Here is an 18223-nt window from a genome sequence, read left to right as displayed (position 1 = left end):
AGGATATTACACATCGCCCAGGCAAGTGGACTGCAATAGAGAAAAGTATCCAGTACTTGAGGGAATTAACCATCAAAGGGATGATTTATTATGACCAGGACGATCCACAGTCACCCACGGATCCCAATGAAGTTCTGTGCACACGACCCATGTGGAGGAAATTGGTACAGAGCATATACCATCATCATATGCACACTTACTGGCAAGAATGGGTTGGAAAGATGACACACCACCAACGGTGGATGAAGTGGTTCGCCGTCTCCAGTACTATGAAGACAGCGTCTCTACCTCCATCATCTCAGCTGTGGAGAGGCTGGTCCAGCAACTCGACGAGGATATATCCTACTCTCGACCTGTACAGACCCACATCTCAGCTATCAACCGTAGACGCCCTTCTGTTTGGGAGGGAGTATATAGAAGATACACACCATGAGGTACCCTGTGGTTTGACCTGCAGGACCACGGAGGGGACATGAGGAGGTGGGATAGAAAACCTACCTCAACACTGGAGGCACGAGTGCGTTGAATTACAAGGATAAACAATCATAAATAAGGATTCTTCCAGGAAGGTTGCTGCTCCAGTCTCCAGAGAACAGCTACCCAGACAGAGTGACAGGGCTGGCTTTACTCTTGATCCTGTGAAAAAGAATCCTAATCTATTCTGGCAAGATATAAGCCTGCAGAACTACTACATGCTACATCCATTTCGCACCACTTGCCGTCCCGGTGGGCAACCCTACGACCAGGATTAGGGGGACCCTGCCTCCAGTCAGGTGGAGGACAGGGATAACCAGGTTTACTGGACTCTGTGAATATGATGGCCTGGCACATCAGACCCACAGGAATATAAAGCTCTAGTAGGTACTGGTGCACAGTGTACTCTACTGCCATCAAGCTATGAAGGGGCAGAACCAATTAGTATTTCTGGAGTGACAGAGGGATCTCAACAGCTAAGTGTATTGGAGGCTAAAATAGGCGTGACTGGGAACGAGTGGCAAAAACATCCCATTGTGACCTGCCCAGAGGCTCCATGTATCCTCGGCATAGACTATATCAGGAGAGGGTATTTCAAGGACCTGAAAGGGTATCGGTGGGCTTTCTGTATAGCTGCCTTGGAAACGGAGGAAATTAAGCAGCTGTCTACTTTGCCTGGCCTTTCAGAAGACCCGTCTGTGGTGGGGTTACGGAAAGTCGAAGAACAGCAGGCGCCGATTGCTACTACAGCGGTGCACTGGCAGCAATACCGTACCAACCGAGACTCCCTGATTCCCATCCATAAGCTGATTCGCTGACTAGAGAGGCAAAGAGTGATTGGCAAGACCCGTTCGCCCTTTAATACCCCATATGGCCAGTGCAAAATTCTAACAGAGAATGGAGACTAACAGTGGACTATCGTGGCCTGAATGAAGTCACGCCGCTGTTGAGTGCTGCTGTACCAGACATGTTAGAACTTGAATATGAACTGGAATCAAAGGCAGCCAAGTGGTATGCCACCACTGATATCGCAAATGCATTTTTCTCAATCCCTTTGGTGGCAGAGTTCAGGCCACAGTTTGCTTTGATTTGGAGGGGCATCCAGAACACCTGGAATCGACTGCCCCAGGGGTGGAAACACAGCCCTACCATCTGCCATGGACTGGTCCAGGCTGCACTGGAACAGGGTGAAGACCCTGAACCATCTGCAACACATTGTTGACATCATCGTATGGGGCAATAAAGCAGAAGAAGTTTTTGAGAAAGGGGAGAAAATAATCCAAATCCTTCTGAAAGCTGGTTTTGCCATAAACCAAAGTAACATCAAGGGACCCACACAGGAGATCTAGGTTTTGGGAATAAAATGGCAAGATGGACCTCGTGAAATCCCAATGGATGTGATCACCAGAATAACAGCTATGTCTCCATCAACTCATAAGAAAGAAACTCAGGCTTTCTTAGGTGTTGTGGGTTTCTGGAGAATGCACATTCCAAATTACAGTCTGATTGTAAGCCCTCTCTATCGAGTGACCCGAAAGAAGAGTGATTTTAAATGGGGCTCTGAGCAACGACAAGCCTTTGAACAAATTAAATGGGAGACAGTTGAAGCAGTAGCCCTTGGGCCAGTACAGACAGGGCAAGAGGCAAAGAATGTGCTCTACACTGCAGCCATGGAGAACGGCCCTACCTGGAGCCTCTGGCAGAAAGCACCGGGGGAGACTCGAGGTCGACCCTTGGGCTTTTGAAGTGGGCGTTATAGAGGATCTGAGGCCCACTGTACTCCAACTGAAAAAGAGATACTGGCAGCTTATGAAGGGGTTTGAGCTGCTTCAGAAGCGATTGGTAGCGAACCGCAGCTCCTTCTGGTGCCCCGTTTGCCAGCACTGGGCTGGATGTTTAAAGGGAAGGTTTCCTCTATACATCACGCAACTGATGCTACGTGGAGTAAGTGGGTCACGCTGATTACAGAACGAGCTCAAATAGGAAATCCCAGTCATCCAGGTAACTTGGAAATTATTAAGGACTGGCCGGAAGGTAAAGATTTTGGAATGACACCAGAGGAAGAGGTGACACGTTCTGAAGAAGCCCCATTGTATATAATGAACTGCCAGAACATGAGAAGCAATATGCCTTATTTACTGATGGGTCCTGCCGTATTGTAGGAAAGTGTCGGAGGCGGAAGGTGGCTGTATGGAGTCCCCTACGACAAGTTGCATAAACTGGTGAGGGAGAAGGTGAATCTTTTTGCCGAGGTAAAAGCTATCCAGCTGGCTTTAGACATTGCTGAATGAGAACAACGGCCAATACTTTACCTCTATATTGACTCATGGGTGGTGGCAAATGCCCTGTGAGCGTGGTTGCAGCAATGGAAGCAGAGCAAGTGGCAGCACAGAGGTAAGCCCATCTGGGCTGCTGCACTGTGGCAAGATATCGCTGCTCGGGTGGAGAACCTGGTTGTGAAGGCACGTCACGTAGATGCTCACGCACCCAAGAGTTGGGCCGCTGAAGAACATCTAAAGAACCAGCAGGTACATAAAGCAACCAAGACTGAAGTCGCCCAGGTAGATTTGGATTGGGAACACGAAGGTGAATTTTTTATAGCTCGATGGGCCCATGACACCTCAGGCCATCAAGGAAGAGATGCAACATATAGATGGGCCCGAGATCGAGGGGTGGACTTAACCATGGACACTGTTGCACAGGTGATCCATGAATGTGAAACATGCACTGTAATTAAGCAAGCCAAGTGGTTAAAGCCTCTCTGGTATGAAGGACAACGGCTGAAATATAAATATGGGGAGGCTTGGCAGGTTGACTATAACACACTCCCACAAAGCTGCGCAGGCAAACACCATGTGCTTACAGTGGTGGAAGCAGCCACCGGATGGCTGGAACATATCCTCTGCCCCATGCCACGGCCCAAAACACTATTCTGGGCCTTGAAAGACAAGTCTTGTGGCTACATGTCTCCCCAGAAAGAATTGAATCAGACAACGGAACTAGTTTCTGAAACAATCTCATAGACACTTGGGCCAAAGAGCATGGCATTGAGTGGGTATATCACATTCCCTATCATGCACCAGCCTCTGGGAAAACTGAACGATGTAACGGACTGTTAAAGACTTCAGTGAAAGCAATGGGTGGTGAAACTTTCAAACATTGCGATACACATTTAGCAAAAGCCACCTGGTTAGTCAACACTAGAGGATCTGCCAGTCGCGCTATCATTGCTCAATCAAAGCTTTTACGTACTGTATAAGGGGATAAAGTTCCTGTAGTGCACATAAAAAATATGCTGGGGAAAACAGTCTGGGTTATTGCTGCCTCAGGCAAAGGCAAACCCATTTGTGGGATTGTTTTTGCTCAGGGACCTGGGAGCACTTGGTGGGTAATGCAGGAAGATGGGGAAGTTCAATGTGTGCCTCAAGGGGATTTGATTTTGGGTAAAAATAGCCAATGAACTGAGTTGTGTGATGTTAATTGTTGCACAATATTGTGTATTGCCACTTCTATATAGATATTAGTACAGTGTGTGCCTTGTGACACCCATCTCTACCACATTGGATTTGAAGATCTGAACCTGATTCCTGGTCAATTGCCACACCAACGAAGAATGACTTTGGTGAAACCAGATCAGTGCAGCTGTAATAGAATCAGAACTGGCTTCCAAATGCAACAATCCCACACCTCATACCATCTTCCCTGCCTAGAAAGACTGTTATAATGGTTGGAGCCCAACATCATGGACTAAATCAACTCAATGGACTTTAGAGAGATGGTCCATAGACTAAGGGAATGCTCTCTGTGTATTCATGTTAAAGGACAGGAGAGGTGATTATGTATTGGAAAATGTTTCATGACATAAATGGTATGGAATAAGGGCTGGATACCATCCTCATTTCATCTGGGACAGAGTTAATCTTCTTAGTAGCTGGTGCAGTGCTGTGGTTTGGATTTGGTGTGAGAACAAGATTAATAACACACTGATGTTTTTTAGTTGTTGCTGAGTAGTTTCTGTACTAGGTCAAGGACTTTTTAGTGTCTTGGGCCTTACCAGCGAGAGGGCTGGAGGGGCATGGGAAGTTGGGAGGGGACACAGCCGGGTCAGCTGACCTGAACTAGTCAAAGAGGTATTCCATAACTTGGGGCGGCATGCTTGGTATATAAACAGGTGGGGTGGGGGTGGGGTGTTGGCCGGAGCCTGTGAATCATTGCTCGGGGACTGGTGGGGCATCGGTCAGCGGGTGGTGAGCAGTTGTATTGTACATCACTAGTTTTCTTTTCTCCCTTCCCTTTGGATTTCATTCCTCTCCCATTCTCCCTCCTTTTCATTATAACTGTTATTATTATTATCATCGTTGTTCTTTTTGTTATATTTTATCTCAATTATTAAACTGTTCTTATCTCAGCCCTCGAGTTTTATATTCCTTTCCAATTCTCCTCCCCGCTCCCCTGGGTGAGAAGGGAGTGAGCGAGTGGCTGCATGGCACTTTAGTTGCTGGCTGGGGTTAAACCATGACACCCACTCGCTGGCTGGGTGGTGTGAGAAGCAGAAAAGGCCTCGATGCTGTGTAAGCACTGCTCAGCAATAACTAAATCATCAGTGTGTTATCAACACCGTTGTTTTCATCGCAAATCCAAAACATAGCCCCATGCAGGCTACTATGAAGAAATTTAACTCTATTGCGGCCACAACCAGTATACTCAGACATCACCTGTGTTGGTCTGTCCTCCACTCTGTACTCACATTCTCTTGACTGTCTCCTCCCCCACTCCAGGGGAAAACTGTATGTTTGAGCTACTCCTTTTGCACAGAGCACAACCCATCCTTGCCTCTTGTCCAGCCTGTCCTTTCTGAAGGGCTTCATTCATCCATGGCTGCACTTCATTTATGTGACCTATCCCCCACATCTCTGTAATCCCAATGAGAACAGAGCCCTGCAACCGTGCCCAGAATATTGATTTCTCTTGGTTTTGTTGTGTGTGTCCCCCTCCATGCTGCATGTGTTTATGTGCAGGCGCTTGAGATGGGCTCCCACTTGTGCTGCTTTCACAGGGAAAGAGAGGGCCTATCTATCCCCTGGGTACTTTCTCTATGCCCCTGTTCCTTTATTTCTCTTCAGGCTTTGGTCATCATGACCTGTCAGACCTAGTTCAAAGTCCTCCTCCCCAAATTGGCAAAGATGTCCCACTTTGTCAGGTGGTTCTTGTTCCTTCTCAGCAGTCCTCATCAATCAATTAGGATGCCATGGGCACTGGCTGTGCAGCCAGGTGTTAACCTATAGGATGCATCTGCTCCTACCAGAGCCTTTTCCCTTAACCTGCAGTATTGAGAAGAACACCTGGGCTCCCATGTGCTTCACCCTTGTTCCCAGACCTCTGTTGTCACTCACGATTTGCTCTAGGTCTCTTTTTTGCAGTGTTACCAGCATCCAAACAAATGAGCAGTAAGGGGTAATAGGTGAAAGGATTGGATGAGCCGTAGCAGCCTCTCTGTAGTATCCTGTATCTGGGCCTCCAGCAAGCAACAAACCTCCTGTGACAGATCCTTTCCTACAAGAAGACAGAACCAAGCTCTTCACAGTGGTGCATGATGGAAGGATGAGAGGCAATGGTCATAAGCTGAATCAAGAGAGGCTCTGACTGAATATGAGAAAACTTTTTCACAATGAAGTCAATCAAGCAGTAGAGCAGGTTGCCCAGAGGGGTTGTGCAATCTCTGTCTTTGGATGTTTTCAACACCTGACTGGATAAAGCCCTGAGAAACCTGGTCTGAATTCAGTGTTGACCCTGCTTTGAGAAGGATGTTGGACTGGGACCCTTCTGAGGTCCCTTCCAACTTGAACTATTCTATGATCCTATGTCTGGTCAGCAGATGGGTCCCATGCAGAAGGGAGACTCCAACTGCATCTCACCCAATGTTCCCTCTTGGTGCTAATGCACAGTTCTATTGGGTGTACTGTGGCAAGGTTTTGGTAGCCAGGGGTGGGACTTCAGGGGTGGCTTCTGTGAGAAGAGACCAGGGGCTGCCCTGTGCCAGACACAGACAGTTCCACAGCGGACCCACCGCAGGCCAGAGCTGAGCCAATCAGCAAAGCTGGTGGTACCTCTATGAAAGCATATTTAAGAAAGGGCAAAACACCACATGGCAGAGAGAGGAGTGAGGAAAAAAAATGTGAGAAACATCCCTGTGAACACCAAGGGCGGAGAAGGAGGGGGAGGAGGTGCTCCAGGTACCGGAGCAGATATTCCACTGCAGCCCATGGAAGAGACCACAGTGGAGCAGGGATTTCCTTGCAGCCCATGGAGAGGAGCCATGCTGGAACAGGGGAAAAGTGTGAGGAGGAAAGAGTGGTAGAGACAAAATGTTATTAACTGACCACAGCCCCCAAATATCGATATCCTTGTACTGCTCAGGGGGATGGGGAGGAGTCAGGAATAAAGGAGTGAAGTCGAGCCTGGGTGGGGTGGGGTAAAGATGTTTTAATTTTTGTCTGTTTCTCACCATCCAACTCTAATTGGCAAGAAAATTAAATTTATTTTTTCCCCAAGTTGAGTCTGTTTTGCCTGTGACGATAATTGGTAAGGAATTTCCCGTTCTTTATCTTGACCCACGAGCTTTTTCATCTTATTTTGTCCCCCTGTCCTGTTGAGGAGGGGGAGTGAGAGAGCAGCTGGGTGGGTGGACATCTGGCAGCCAGGCAAGGTTAACCTACCACAACAGTTCGGGCCCAGCTGGCTCTGAAGCCTCCCTCAGAGCTTGTTTCTCCTCTTTGGCTACCAAGGTACTCTATTGGTTCTGTAAACCCAGATCTGCATGTAGAGAAGGAGCCTTTCTCCTGCTACCAGAAGTCACAAGCTTCCAGCTCCAATCCCACCCCACCCCCACCCCCCACTTGGGCGCATCCATCCTGCTCTCGTTCAAGCACGACTGACCGCTAGCCACCCCTCCTTCCTTGCATCATGTGGCTCAGGCTCTTGCCTCTATAGAGTCTCTGTGAAGACCCTGTCCATCTCCTGCTCATCCTCCTCGATGCTACACAGCCTGCTCCCCTCTTCCTATAGCTCCTTCACCTGCTGACTCAGTGGCTCAACCAGAGCATGTCTCTCACAGGTGATGCCACCATCACCCCCAGCCCCAGGGAGAGGCTCCAGACACTCCTTGAAACACCAGACCTGGGCAGCTGCATCCTCCCTCTAGGGCTCTGTGTTTGAGTCAAGCGCTCTGCCATACCAGGGGTACTTGCTCCACACAGTGCTGGGGACCAAGCCCTGTGGCTCGTCACTGCCATTGTCACACAACTTTAAGCTGTTCCTATACTCTCTCTGGAGCAGTTTCTGGGCCTCCTTTGTGCCCCCTGCTGTGCCAGCTGCCAAGACTCTTAGCTGTGCTCTGCAAATTTGCTTAGTGGTTAAATAGGCGCTCCCCTGTAGCAGACAAGTTTAGTCTGACCGACTTTGCTGTCATTTTAGTCTATCTATTTAGGGAGTTAGTTATCTTTCTCTTTTAGTCTTTGTTACTGAATTGGTCATCCAGGGATACACTTTGAGGTGTGCTTTGACAGCAAGTTTACTGCTTGACAAAATACACAATATCAGCAGCTTTGACATATGTAGTATGGCAATGAAGACATTTTTCTGATAGTCATGATGGCATACGTATCATCATGATTGCCAAATGAAATGACAGTACCTTCTGTATCTCCATTAGGTGGTTATACATCAGTCCAATAACTTGCTGTCGTGTTTTAACCCCAGCTGGTAATTAAGTACCACGCAGCTGCTCACTCCCTCACCCCTCACCCAGAGGGATGGGGAGGAGAACTGGAAAGGAATGTAAAACTCGATGGTTGAGATAAGAACAATTTAATGGGTAAAGCAAAAGCCATGAACGCAAGCAAAGCAAACCAATGAATTCACTCACTACTTCCCGTCGGCAGACAAGTGTTCAGCCATCCCCAGGAAAGCAGGGCTCCATCACGCGTAACGGTTACTCGGGAAGACAAATGCCATAACGCCAGATGTCCCCCCTTTCTTCTTCTTCCCCCAGTTTATATACTCAGCATGACGTCATATGGTATGGAATACCTCTTTGGCTAGCTTGGGTCAGCTGTCCTGGCTGTGTCCCCTCCCAATTTCCTGTGCCACTCCAGCCCTCTGGCTGGCAGGGCCCAAGGAACTGAAAAGTCCTTGACATAGTATAAACATTACCTAACAACAACCAAACCCATCAGTGTCCTATCAACATTATTCTCACACCAAATCCAAAACACAGCACTGCACCAGCTACTAAGAAGAAAAATTAACCCCATCCCAGCTGAAACCAGGACACTTGCATAGAAAATATTAGACTCCTAATCTAGACAATCAAGGATTAAGCCCTTAGGTGCTTTGAAATTTTGCTTGTCACTTACTTTGCCTGTGAATTAAGGCATATTAGCGCAAATATTTTTATCAACTACTTTTTCCTTAGCAAAAACTAAGAACGTTAAAATATTTGCCTTTTCTTGCATGATTTGAATATTTTCATTCCTGTCCAGCCCAGACAGTAGTAATCAAGCAACTTGGGAAGAGAATAAGTACTTCAAAGTATTTCTAAAAAGAAGAAATAAAAAAATATTAGCTGAAGTTTGAGACTGATATCTATATTTAGTAGTCTTCCAAAGTATTTTGCTCTGTAGCACTTTCTAAATGGAGTAGTTCCCACTCATATATATGGGTGCCAAAGAATAATTATAATGACATGGTATCAGGAATTATCTAAGGTTCTGGGAGATGTATAGCTGGACTACAGTAGCATTGTTCATTGGGTAATTAGCATCGCTGCCAGAGCTACTTAACTCTACTGGAAACGGCATTGCACTAATACAACTATATTGTTCTATTTCCAGCACTAAATTGGAATGTCTGTACTGTACTCTGTTGTGTGGTGGAGATAGGCTATATATTTTTTTTATTTTTGCTTGCACCTTATATTTTTCTTTTGTGCAAGGAAGGCCTTCCTCAGATTAGACGGCTGTCTGGCATCATCTTTACAACATAAGATCTTAATATGTTGCTTGCCTTAGTTTTGTTTTCTGTTCTGACATCTTTTTGAGTTTATTGATGTTTCTTTAATTTCTTTATTGTATGGCTCTTTGCATGTTAGTAATATGAGCTACTTAAGTATTTATTGTCTTTCCTCTTACCCCTCAGGCCCTTCTCATTTCAAGGTTCTCTTTCCTAAGAAATAAGATGGAGTCCGCTGGAACTTCTTCCTGTAAATATCTATGCGGTATACTTGCACATAATATTTTTATCTTGGTTCTGAATGTATGCTGGTTAATTTATTTGGTGATAATTTGTTCTGTATTCTTACCAATGAGTTTGCAGTAGTGGTTTGGGTTGAAATCTTGGAAGCATTTTTGCATGACTCACTTGAGCACACTTCCGTGGTAGCTGAATGTTATCCTGAACTGCATACCGCTACGTCTTTAAGTTTAGGTATTGGTAATGGCTTATTTCTTATGAAGACTGATAATAAACTTCTGTTGCAGTGAAAATAAGGGTGTAGCTCCTCTAAACGTTTCAAAGGAAAGCAGACGTAATGTGACAGTAAAATAGCTCATAATGTTTCAAATTATCAAGGTCAAGCCCAGCAGAGGTCCACCAAGATGGTCAGGGGGCTGGAGCACGATATGCAATGAGAGGCTGAGAGCTGGGTTTGTTGAACCTTCAGAAGAGAAGGTGCCAGGAGACGTTATTTCTGTCTGCAACTACCTGACCAGAGGATACAGAGAAAACGAAGCCAGACTCTTCTTGGAGGTGCACAGTGATAGGATGGGGGGCAACGGACACATGTTGGAACATGGGAAATTCTGATTAGATATTAGGAGTTTGTTTGTTTGTTTGTTTGTTTTAACCATGAGGGTGTTCAAATACTGGAAGAGGAGCACAGAGAAGCTCCTTTGATCTTTTTCTGAACCCCACCGCCACAGACAGACACAGACTCTCTCCCCCCACCCCCACCCCAATACCTGCATCTAACAATTAAGATGAAACTACATAGAGAGCGTAGTAGAGGGGGGGGGTTGTTTGTTTTTAAACTTAAGAAGAATAGATGATGGCAAATTTTAATCTGCCCAGGCCTTACATGCTCCCTAAAACAGAATTCTTGAATTTCTTTTGTCTTTTCTAAGACATTAGGATAGATAGCTTCAAGTTGAATAAGAAAACTTTGGTTAAGGATCCTTTATAGAAGTTACCCACACTAAATCCATCATAAAGAATGTTATTTTGAATAAATTAATCTAGAAGTCCCATTGGGTGCCCACATAAGTGAAATTCAGTGGAGCTTTTAGAATTTCTACTATACTCAATCTCATGTTTTATGTACAGAACTTGCTCTTCCTGCCATGCAAGAAGGTTGCTGGGATTGTTGCTTCCATCTAACCTTTTCCAGAAGTTAAGGAGTTCAGGATTTTTGATTCCTTGAGCACATAGCAGGAGAGTTCCCCGTTGAACGTGCTCAATGAAGGCTTTCCTCCGGTCAAAAGTTGCATCAAGTACCTGTCTTGTACAGAAGTGTAGCACTTGGCCAATGCATTTACCTGGCCAAGAGCTATATTTCTGTTCCTTTCAAGGGTGCTTCAGAGGAGCCCTAGAGTAGCAGAGCTGCAATAAAGAATATCACCAGAAAACTAAATTAAAAAGTTGTCAGTATCCACCTATAGTATATAAACAGAGCATGATCCCAACATCAATTTGAACACCACAGGTCTAGTCACCTAGGCTATGTATTTGGACATACCTCCAAACAGCTTTTACAACTCAAAAAGTTAAGTGAAAAATTTAAACCAGCTTTTATGAATGTAACAGTCATTCTTGGAAGAAAAGAGCACCCTGTTAGGTTATGTGATAAAAAAACCTCGTCTCCAGAGGAACACTGGTAGGTGAGGGAACCTGAAGAATAACCTGCCACGGCCCATCGCAGGAGAGCCATCAGCCCATCAAAGGCTCATCTCCACACACACAGAAGGGAGCACAGAGGCACAATGGCAGTCAGGGGAACCCCAATAACACAGTCAGAGTAAGGGACACCCTGCCCCGGCTCCTCCCAGGGCTGTCTCAGGAGAGCCTCAGCCCCATTGTCATTGTCCAGGGGTGACACTCATCACGACAGTGTCAAGATGGTGACAGTTGGACTTGATGATCTTAAGGGCCTTTTCCAACCTAAATGATTCTATGATGCTAAGATGAGTCAATGGGAGAGGCTCTCTGGATCACCTCAGAGACTGGGGTGGGTGGGTGGTGGGGTTGGTGTGTGGGTACTGCCTAGGGAATATGGGACACATTATGGGATGCAGGGGAAGAGCATTTTCGGATCACACAAGAGTCATTATGGGATGCTTAGGGGAGGAAGCAAAGGCAGGGGAAGGGAGGGATATAGGTGGTTTGGGGAAAAACAAGCATGGGAAAACAGGGATAAAAGGGGCCAGTCACAGGTAAACAAGCTGCTGGTCAATATGCTTGTCTGGCCATACCCTGTACCTGATCAGCAGAGTCTGTCCTGTCTTTTCATTAAAATCCATTTTAACTCTTTTCCTGGATGAGGGAACTCTCTATTCTGTGTATACATGTGTGCATGGAGGCCTAAATGCTAGCAACTAGAGTCAGACCACGGGTCATAGGGGCCCATGTGTCTGGGGTGCCAGCAACTGGAGCGAGTGAGGGTACACATGTTGGTGCGTGACCACCTAACTAGCTAGCGAGTGGGTTAAGTGACTTGGGAGACAGGTGTGCATGTGTGCCCCTGGGGATGAGACAACCAGAGGAGTTGTCTACTGGAGGGACCAGGGTGTTCAGGCCAACTGCTGGAGAGAACATAGGGTCTGGGGGTTGACTAAGACACCCCTTTATACACGTGTCTGTGCATGAGGCAACTGGGGAGAGCAAGGATACAGCTGCTGGATGGACTGAGTGTCTGCCCAGTTACTGGAGAGATCCACAGCACATGTATCTGTGTTGGTGTGTGTTAAGGGAGGTCTGTACCAGCAGCTGGAGTAGGGCTATGGGTCTCGGGGGCTCATATGTCCAGGTACCAGCAACTGAGGAGACCAGGGATCCAGGGGCCAGCTACTGCATAGACCGAGTGTCTAAGCCCAGATACTGGAGGGATCCACATGGTATATACGTATATATTTCCTACTAACAGACCTTCATTCTGATCAGTCAGAGAGGGGAACAGGACGAGGCCATTGGTGTTGGTTGGGTTTATGTGAATGCTGAGTGGTTTTGCCTGTGTTGATCTGTGTGACCAGCCGTGTGTGCATGTATGCATGCTGTATATGTGTGAGGCCTGCTGGGAATACAGGCTCAGTCTCGCTACTGGTTGGACCCAGGGGTATGGAGCTGTGGCAGCCTTGCCTCCATTAGATTATCAGATTCAGCAACCCCTAACACACAGTTTTAGGAAATGTCAAAAGCCTTTAGGTAAGCTATATTGGCCCATGACAAGTGTCCACAAGCTAAATGGCTAAACAGTTTTTGTTTATGCTTTCAACACTGAAGGGCACCTGACCTCGGTGCCGGGGAAGGTTATGGAGCAGATCATCTTGAGTGCCATCACATGGCACATGCAGGACAACCAGGTGATCAGGCCCAGTCAGTATGGGTTTATGAAAGGCTGCTTGACTAACTTGATCTTCTATGACAAGATGACCCGCTTAGTGGATGAGGGAAAGACTGTGGATGTTGTCTACCTGGACTTTAGTAAAGCCTTTGACACCGTTTCCCACGGCATTCTCCTGGAGAAACTGTCTGCTCATGGCTTGGACGGATGTACGTAAGCGTAGGCAAGTGAAAGGTCCTGCACCTAGAGAGGAACAACCCCACGCACTAGTACAGGCTAGGGGTTGACCTGCTGGAAGGCAGCTCTGTAGAGAAGGACCTGGGAGTCCTGGTGGACAGCAAGTTGACCATGAGCCAGCAGTGCGCCCAGGTGGACAAGAAGGCCAATAGCATCCTGGCTTGTATCAGAAATAGTGTGGCCAGCAGGACAAGGGAAGTGATTGTCCCCCTGTACTCGGCACTGCTGAGACCGCACCTCGAATACTGTGTGTTCAGTTTTGGGCCCTTCACTACAAGAAAGACATTGAGGTGCTGGAGCATGTCCAACAAAGAGCAACGAAGCTGGTGAAAGGTCTAGAGCACAAGTCTTATGAGGAGCAGCTAAAGGAACTGGGGTTGTTTAGCCTGGAGAGGAAGAGGCTGAGGGAAGATCTTATTGCTCTCTACAACTACTTGAAAGGCAGTTGTATCAAGGTGGGTGTCAGTCTCTTTTCCCATGTAACGAGAGGAAACGGCCTCAAGTTGTGCCAGGGGAGGTTTAGATTGGATATTAGGAAAAATGTCTTCACCAAAAGGGTTGTCAAGCATTGGAACAGGCTGCCCAGGGATGTGGTGGAATCACCATCCCTGGAGGTATTTAAAAGATGTGTAGATGTGGCACTTAGGGACATGATTTAGTGGTGGACTTGGTTGTATTATGTCAACAGTTGGACTCAATGATCTTAAGGGTCCTTTCCAACCTAAATGATTTTATGATTCTAAGGTAAAACTGGACGAATCAAGGCTTGGAATACAGTAGCTGAAGGGAACATTTTAGGATTCCAGGAGCTTTAAACATAAATATGAACCATATCTGTAGCACCATATACAATGTTAAGCTTTAAAACACATTTGTACCAGATCCATTTCCTGAAGGACAGTTATCTCAACTCTCACCAAACTGAAAAATAAATAAAAGGGAATTCAGGGGCTGACTATACGAGGGAAATTATCATCTTTACACGAATTACAGCGCTTAAGACATGCTCTTTTAATGTGTTCACAGTTCCAGGAGACCCACTATATCCTCAAGCAACACTACTTATGACAGATGTTCCAACTCCCATATAGGCTGCTCTATCAAAAAGCGTTTATCTCTAGATCCATTGTGCAGTCAAAAATAGATTCTTGTCCTATTGTCCTCTATTTGGCATTCATGATTGATTCCCCCTAGTTCTCCTATTCTCCTTGCTGCTGGGATTTCTTGCAAAAAAAAAAAGATTCTAACAACAACAGAGAATCATAAAATGGTTTGGGTTGGAAGGGACCTTTAAAGATCATCTAGTCCAACCCCCCTGCCATGGTCAGGGACATCTTTCACTAGATCAGGTTGCTCAAAGCCCTACCCAACCTGACCTTGAACACTTCCAATGATGGGGCATCCACAATTTCTCTGGCCAGCCTGTTCCAGTGTCTCACCACCCTCATCGTAAAGCGTTTCCTTCTTATGTCCAATCCAACTCTACTCTCCTTCAGTTTAAAACTGTTGCCCCTTGTCCTATCACTACAGGCCCTCTCTGGTGAAAAGTCTCTCTTCATCTTTCTTAGAAGCCCCCTTTAAGTATTGAAAGGCCGCAATAAGGTCTCCCCGGAGCCTTCTCTTCTCCAGGCTGAACATCCCCAACTCTCTCAGCCTTTCCTCACAGAAGAGGTGTTCCATCCCTCTGATCATTTTTGTGGCCCTCCTCTGGACCTGCTCTAATGGGTCCATGTCTTTCTTGTGCTGGGGACCTCAGAGCTGGACGCAGTACTCCAGGTGAGGTCTCACCAGAGCGGAGTAGAGGGGGAGAATCACCTCCCTCAACCTGATGGCCCTGCTTCTTTTGATGCAGCCCAGGACACGGTTGGCTTTCTGGGCTGCAAATGCACATTGCCAGCTCATGTCCAATTTTTCATTTCACTGGTATCCCCAAGTCCTTCTCCGCAGGGCTGCTCTCAGTCCATTCAGCCCCCAATCTGTATTGATGCTGGGGATTGCCCTGACCCAGGTGCAGGACCTTGCACATGGCCTTGTTGAACTTCATGAGGTTTGCACGGGCCCACTCCTCAAGCCTGCCAAGGTCCCTCTGGATAGTATCCTTTCCCTCAAGCACCACTCAGCTTGGTGTCATCTGCAAACTTGATGAGGGTGCACTTGATCCCAATGTCTATATCATTGATGAAGATATGCAACAGTATTGGTGTCAGTATGGACCCCTGAGGAACACTGCTTGTTACCGGTTTCCATTTGGACATTGAGCCATTGACTGTAACTCTTTGGATGAGACCATCCAGCCAGTTCCTTATCCATCTTACAGTCCATCCATCAAACCCATCTTTCTCCAATTTAGCAACAAGGATGTTGTGGAGGACCGTGTCAAAGGGCTTACAGAACTCCAGGTAGATGACATCTGTAGCTCTTCCCTTGTCCACCAATGTAGTCAGTCCATTGTAGAAGGCCACCAGACTAGTCTGGCACAATTTGCCATGAAGCTCTCAACCTGTGTACTGCTGTTTTTCAAGGACAGCTCTGTGCAATCAATCCATTTTTTTTTACGTAGAGGGCAACACACCCCACCCCCCCTTTCCTTCCTTGCCTGTCCCTCCTCAACAGTTTATAGTCATCGATTGCAGTGCTCCAGTCGTGTGATTCATCCCACCAAGTTTCAGTGACAGTGACAAGATCAGAGGTTTCCAGCTGCACAGTGGCTTCCAGCTCCTCCTCTTCATCACCCATGCTACGTGCATTGGTATAGTGACACTTCAGTTAGACTGTCGAGTGTCTCACCTTTTTGGTGGAAATATATTTAGAAGGGTTGGAGGGGCATTCCTCACTACTCCGGTAGGTGCGCTCATCCACCCTGTTGCTTGGGAGTACACAAGTGTCACGGCTTTGAAGCCCAGCCCCCAAGTTTGTTGGTTTAAAGCACAATTCACTAAGTCAGCCAATATGCCAGTGAAAATTCTCCTTCCTCTTCTAGATAGGTGGATCCCATCTCTCCCCAACAGGCCATATTCATTGGAGAATGTCCCATGACCAAAGCCCTGGTGATGACGCCAGTCACCAAGCCAGGTGTTGATCTGCATGATGCATTGATTTCTGCCCACACCCCTATCCTTGACTCTCAAGATAGAGAAGATCACTTGTGCCCCCAGAGCTCCGAAGTCCTGCTTGATCTTGCCCAGGCTATGCTTTACTGTGTCATTGGTGCCCACATGGAAAAAAGTAGGGGATAGTAGTCTGCACTTTTAACCAGTTGTGGCAGTCTCTTTGTGACATCCTGGATTTTGGCTTCTGGCAAGCAGCAAAGTTCCCTTGACTGTATATCAGGCCGGCTGATGGGTGCACCTCTGTGCCTCTCAGCAGAGTTGCCCACTACTAGCACTCACCGCTTCCTTTTGCGACTTTCAGTGTGTGCAACTGGTGCGGTTTCCCCCTGTGAGTCTTGCTCATTGGCTTCATTCACTGCCAAGACTTTGTATCTGTTGCTGGTTGGTACATATGAGGAAATGGGGGCAGAAGTGATATGTCATGCTGCCACAAGTTACCAGAGGCCATTGGTGAAACACTGGAACAGGTTGCCCAGAGAGGTTGTAGATGCCCCATCCTTGGAAACATTCACGGTCAGGTTGGACAGTGCTCTGAGCAACCTGATCTAGCTGAAGATGCTCCTGCTCATTGCAAGGGGGTGTGTGTGTGGACTAGAAGACCTTTAAAGGTCCCTTCCAACCCAAACCATTCTATGATTCCACGGTACCTTCTTCTCCAAGGTGCTGTCTGTTTGTTGTTGACACTCTTTGTCTGGTAGGCCTTGGAGGTCAGTGCCATGGAGCCCTAATATTTCTTCTTGCAATGCCTCAAATAATACTCTCTTTCTTGTTCCCCCTCCCTAATACAGCATAGCCTGCTGACTTCCTCCTGCAGCACCTCCACCCACTGCCTGAGTGATTCCACTGGAGTGCACCTTGCACAGGTGGAGCTTGCACCCTCCTCCACCCAGGAGTGTGGGGTACAGACTTTACAGTCCTTCACCTGGACAGCAGCTTCCCTGATAGGAAGCTCCATCTGGGTGGCTGCCTCCACTCATCCCAGGCTAGCCTGGCTAGATAGATGGGCTCCCAGCTGCTGCAGAGCACAGCCCTCCCCTAGTCTCTGCCACCATGCTTCTGACAATCTCAAAGTACTGCCTAATAAGCCCTTCTATTTCCCTGGAGACCTCAAGCTGCTGGGTAGGTTTACACAGCCACCAGCTAGCTGGGGTGACCATTGGGGCTGCAGATTAAGCTTGTGAGTGAGCAGAACAGTCAGCAGCCCAACAACTGGTAGAGTGCACCACCCTACTCACATGAAGCGCCACACCGCTCCCCTCAGGAGCTGCTCCCTGTTTGCACACCCTTGTAGCTAGCGCTCCGCTCCGTAGGGACTGGTTATATGAGGCTTCCCATGGTTTGAACTGGCCACAGGGACCGCCGGGACTGCCCGACTCTCGCCCGCCCCTCTCGCGAGACCTGTCACCTGCCAGCCAGTCCCTACACACACACAACCCAAGGGTACCGGGGCCCAGAAACTCCCTCAAACATCCCCCGGGGACCTCAGAAACCTCACACTCGTCTCAGCATGCGGCAACAACTGCTGCTGCTACTGCTAGCACTGGCTTCCCGTGTTTTGAACTGGCCACAGGAACTGCCAGCATCCACATCTTTAACATCCATCAGTCTCTTACAAATATTAATTACAGCAAAGGTTTAGCTTCCTGAGGCAAAACAAGCTTGATCTTGCTGGATGAGAAATACTTCAGGTTGCTTGTCATCAGTGTTTTTCACCATTTACATACAGGGACAAAGCCCTGAATGAAAGCAGAGCCCAATCAGAGAGGGACTGACATTTTAAAACCATGCATTT

At 47.3% G+C, this 18223-nt stretch overlaps 1 protein-coding gene across 1 annotated transcript in view; it reads left to right on the top strand.

Moving 5' to 3' along the window:
- The first annotated feature begins 208 nt into the window (after window positions 1-208).
- Window positions 209-18223, top strand: part of LOC121080674 (E3 ubiquitin-protein ligase UHRF2-like) — an 86252-nt gene continuing 68237 nt past the window's right edge. The window contains exons 1-2 of the mRNA XM_040578813.1: window positions 209-409; window positions 2637-2726. Of these exons, the coding sequence (XP_040434747.1) occupies window positions 209-409; window positions 2637-2726 (291 nt within the window). The remainder of the gene's footprint in view (window positions 410-2636; window positions 2727-18223) is intronic.

The sequence above is a fragment of the Falco naumanni genome, chromosome W (assembly GCF_017639655.2).
Source record: "Falco naumanni isolate bFalNau1 chromosome W, bFalNau1.pat, whole genome shotgun sequence".
Taxonomy (NCBI): domain Eukaryota; kingdom Metazoa; phylum Chordata; class Aves; order Falconiformes; family Falconidae; genus Falco; species Falco naumanni.
The sequence above is the reverse complement of the archived record's forward strand: the minus strand, read 5'-3'. Positions and strand labels throughout refer to the sequence as shown.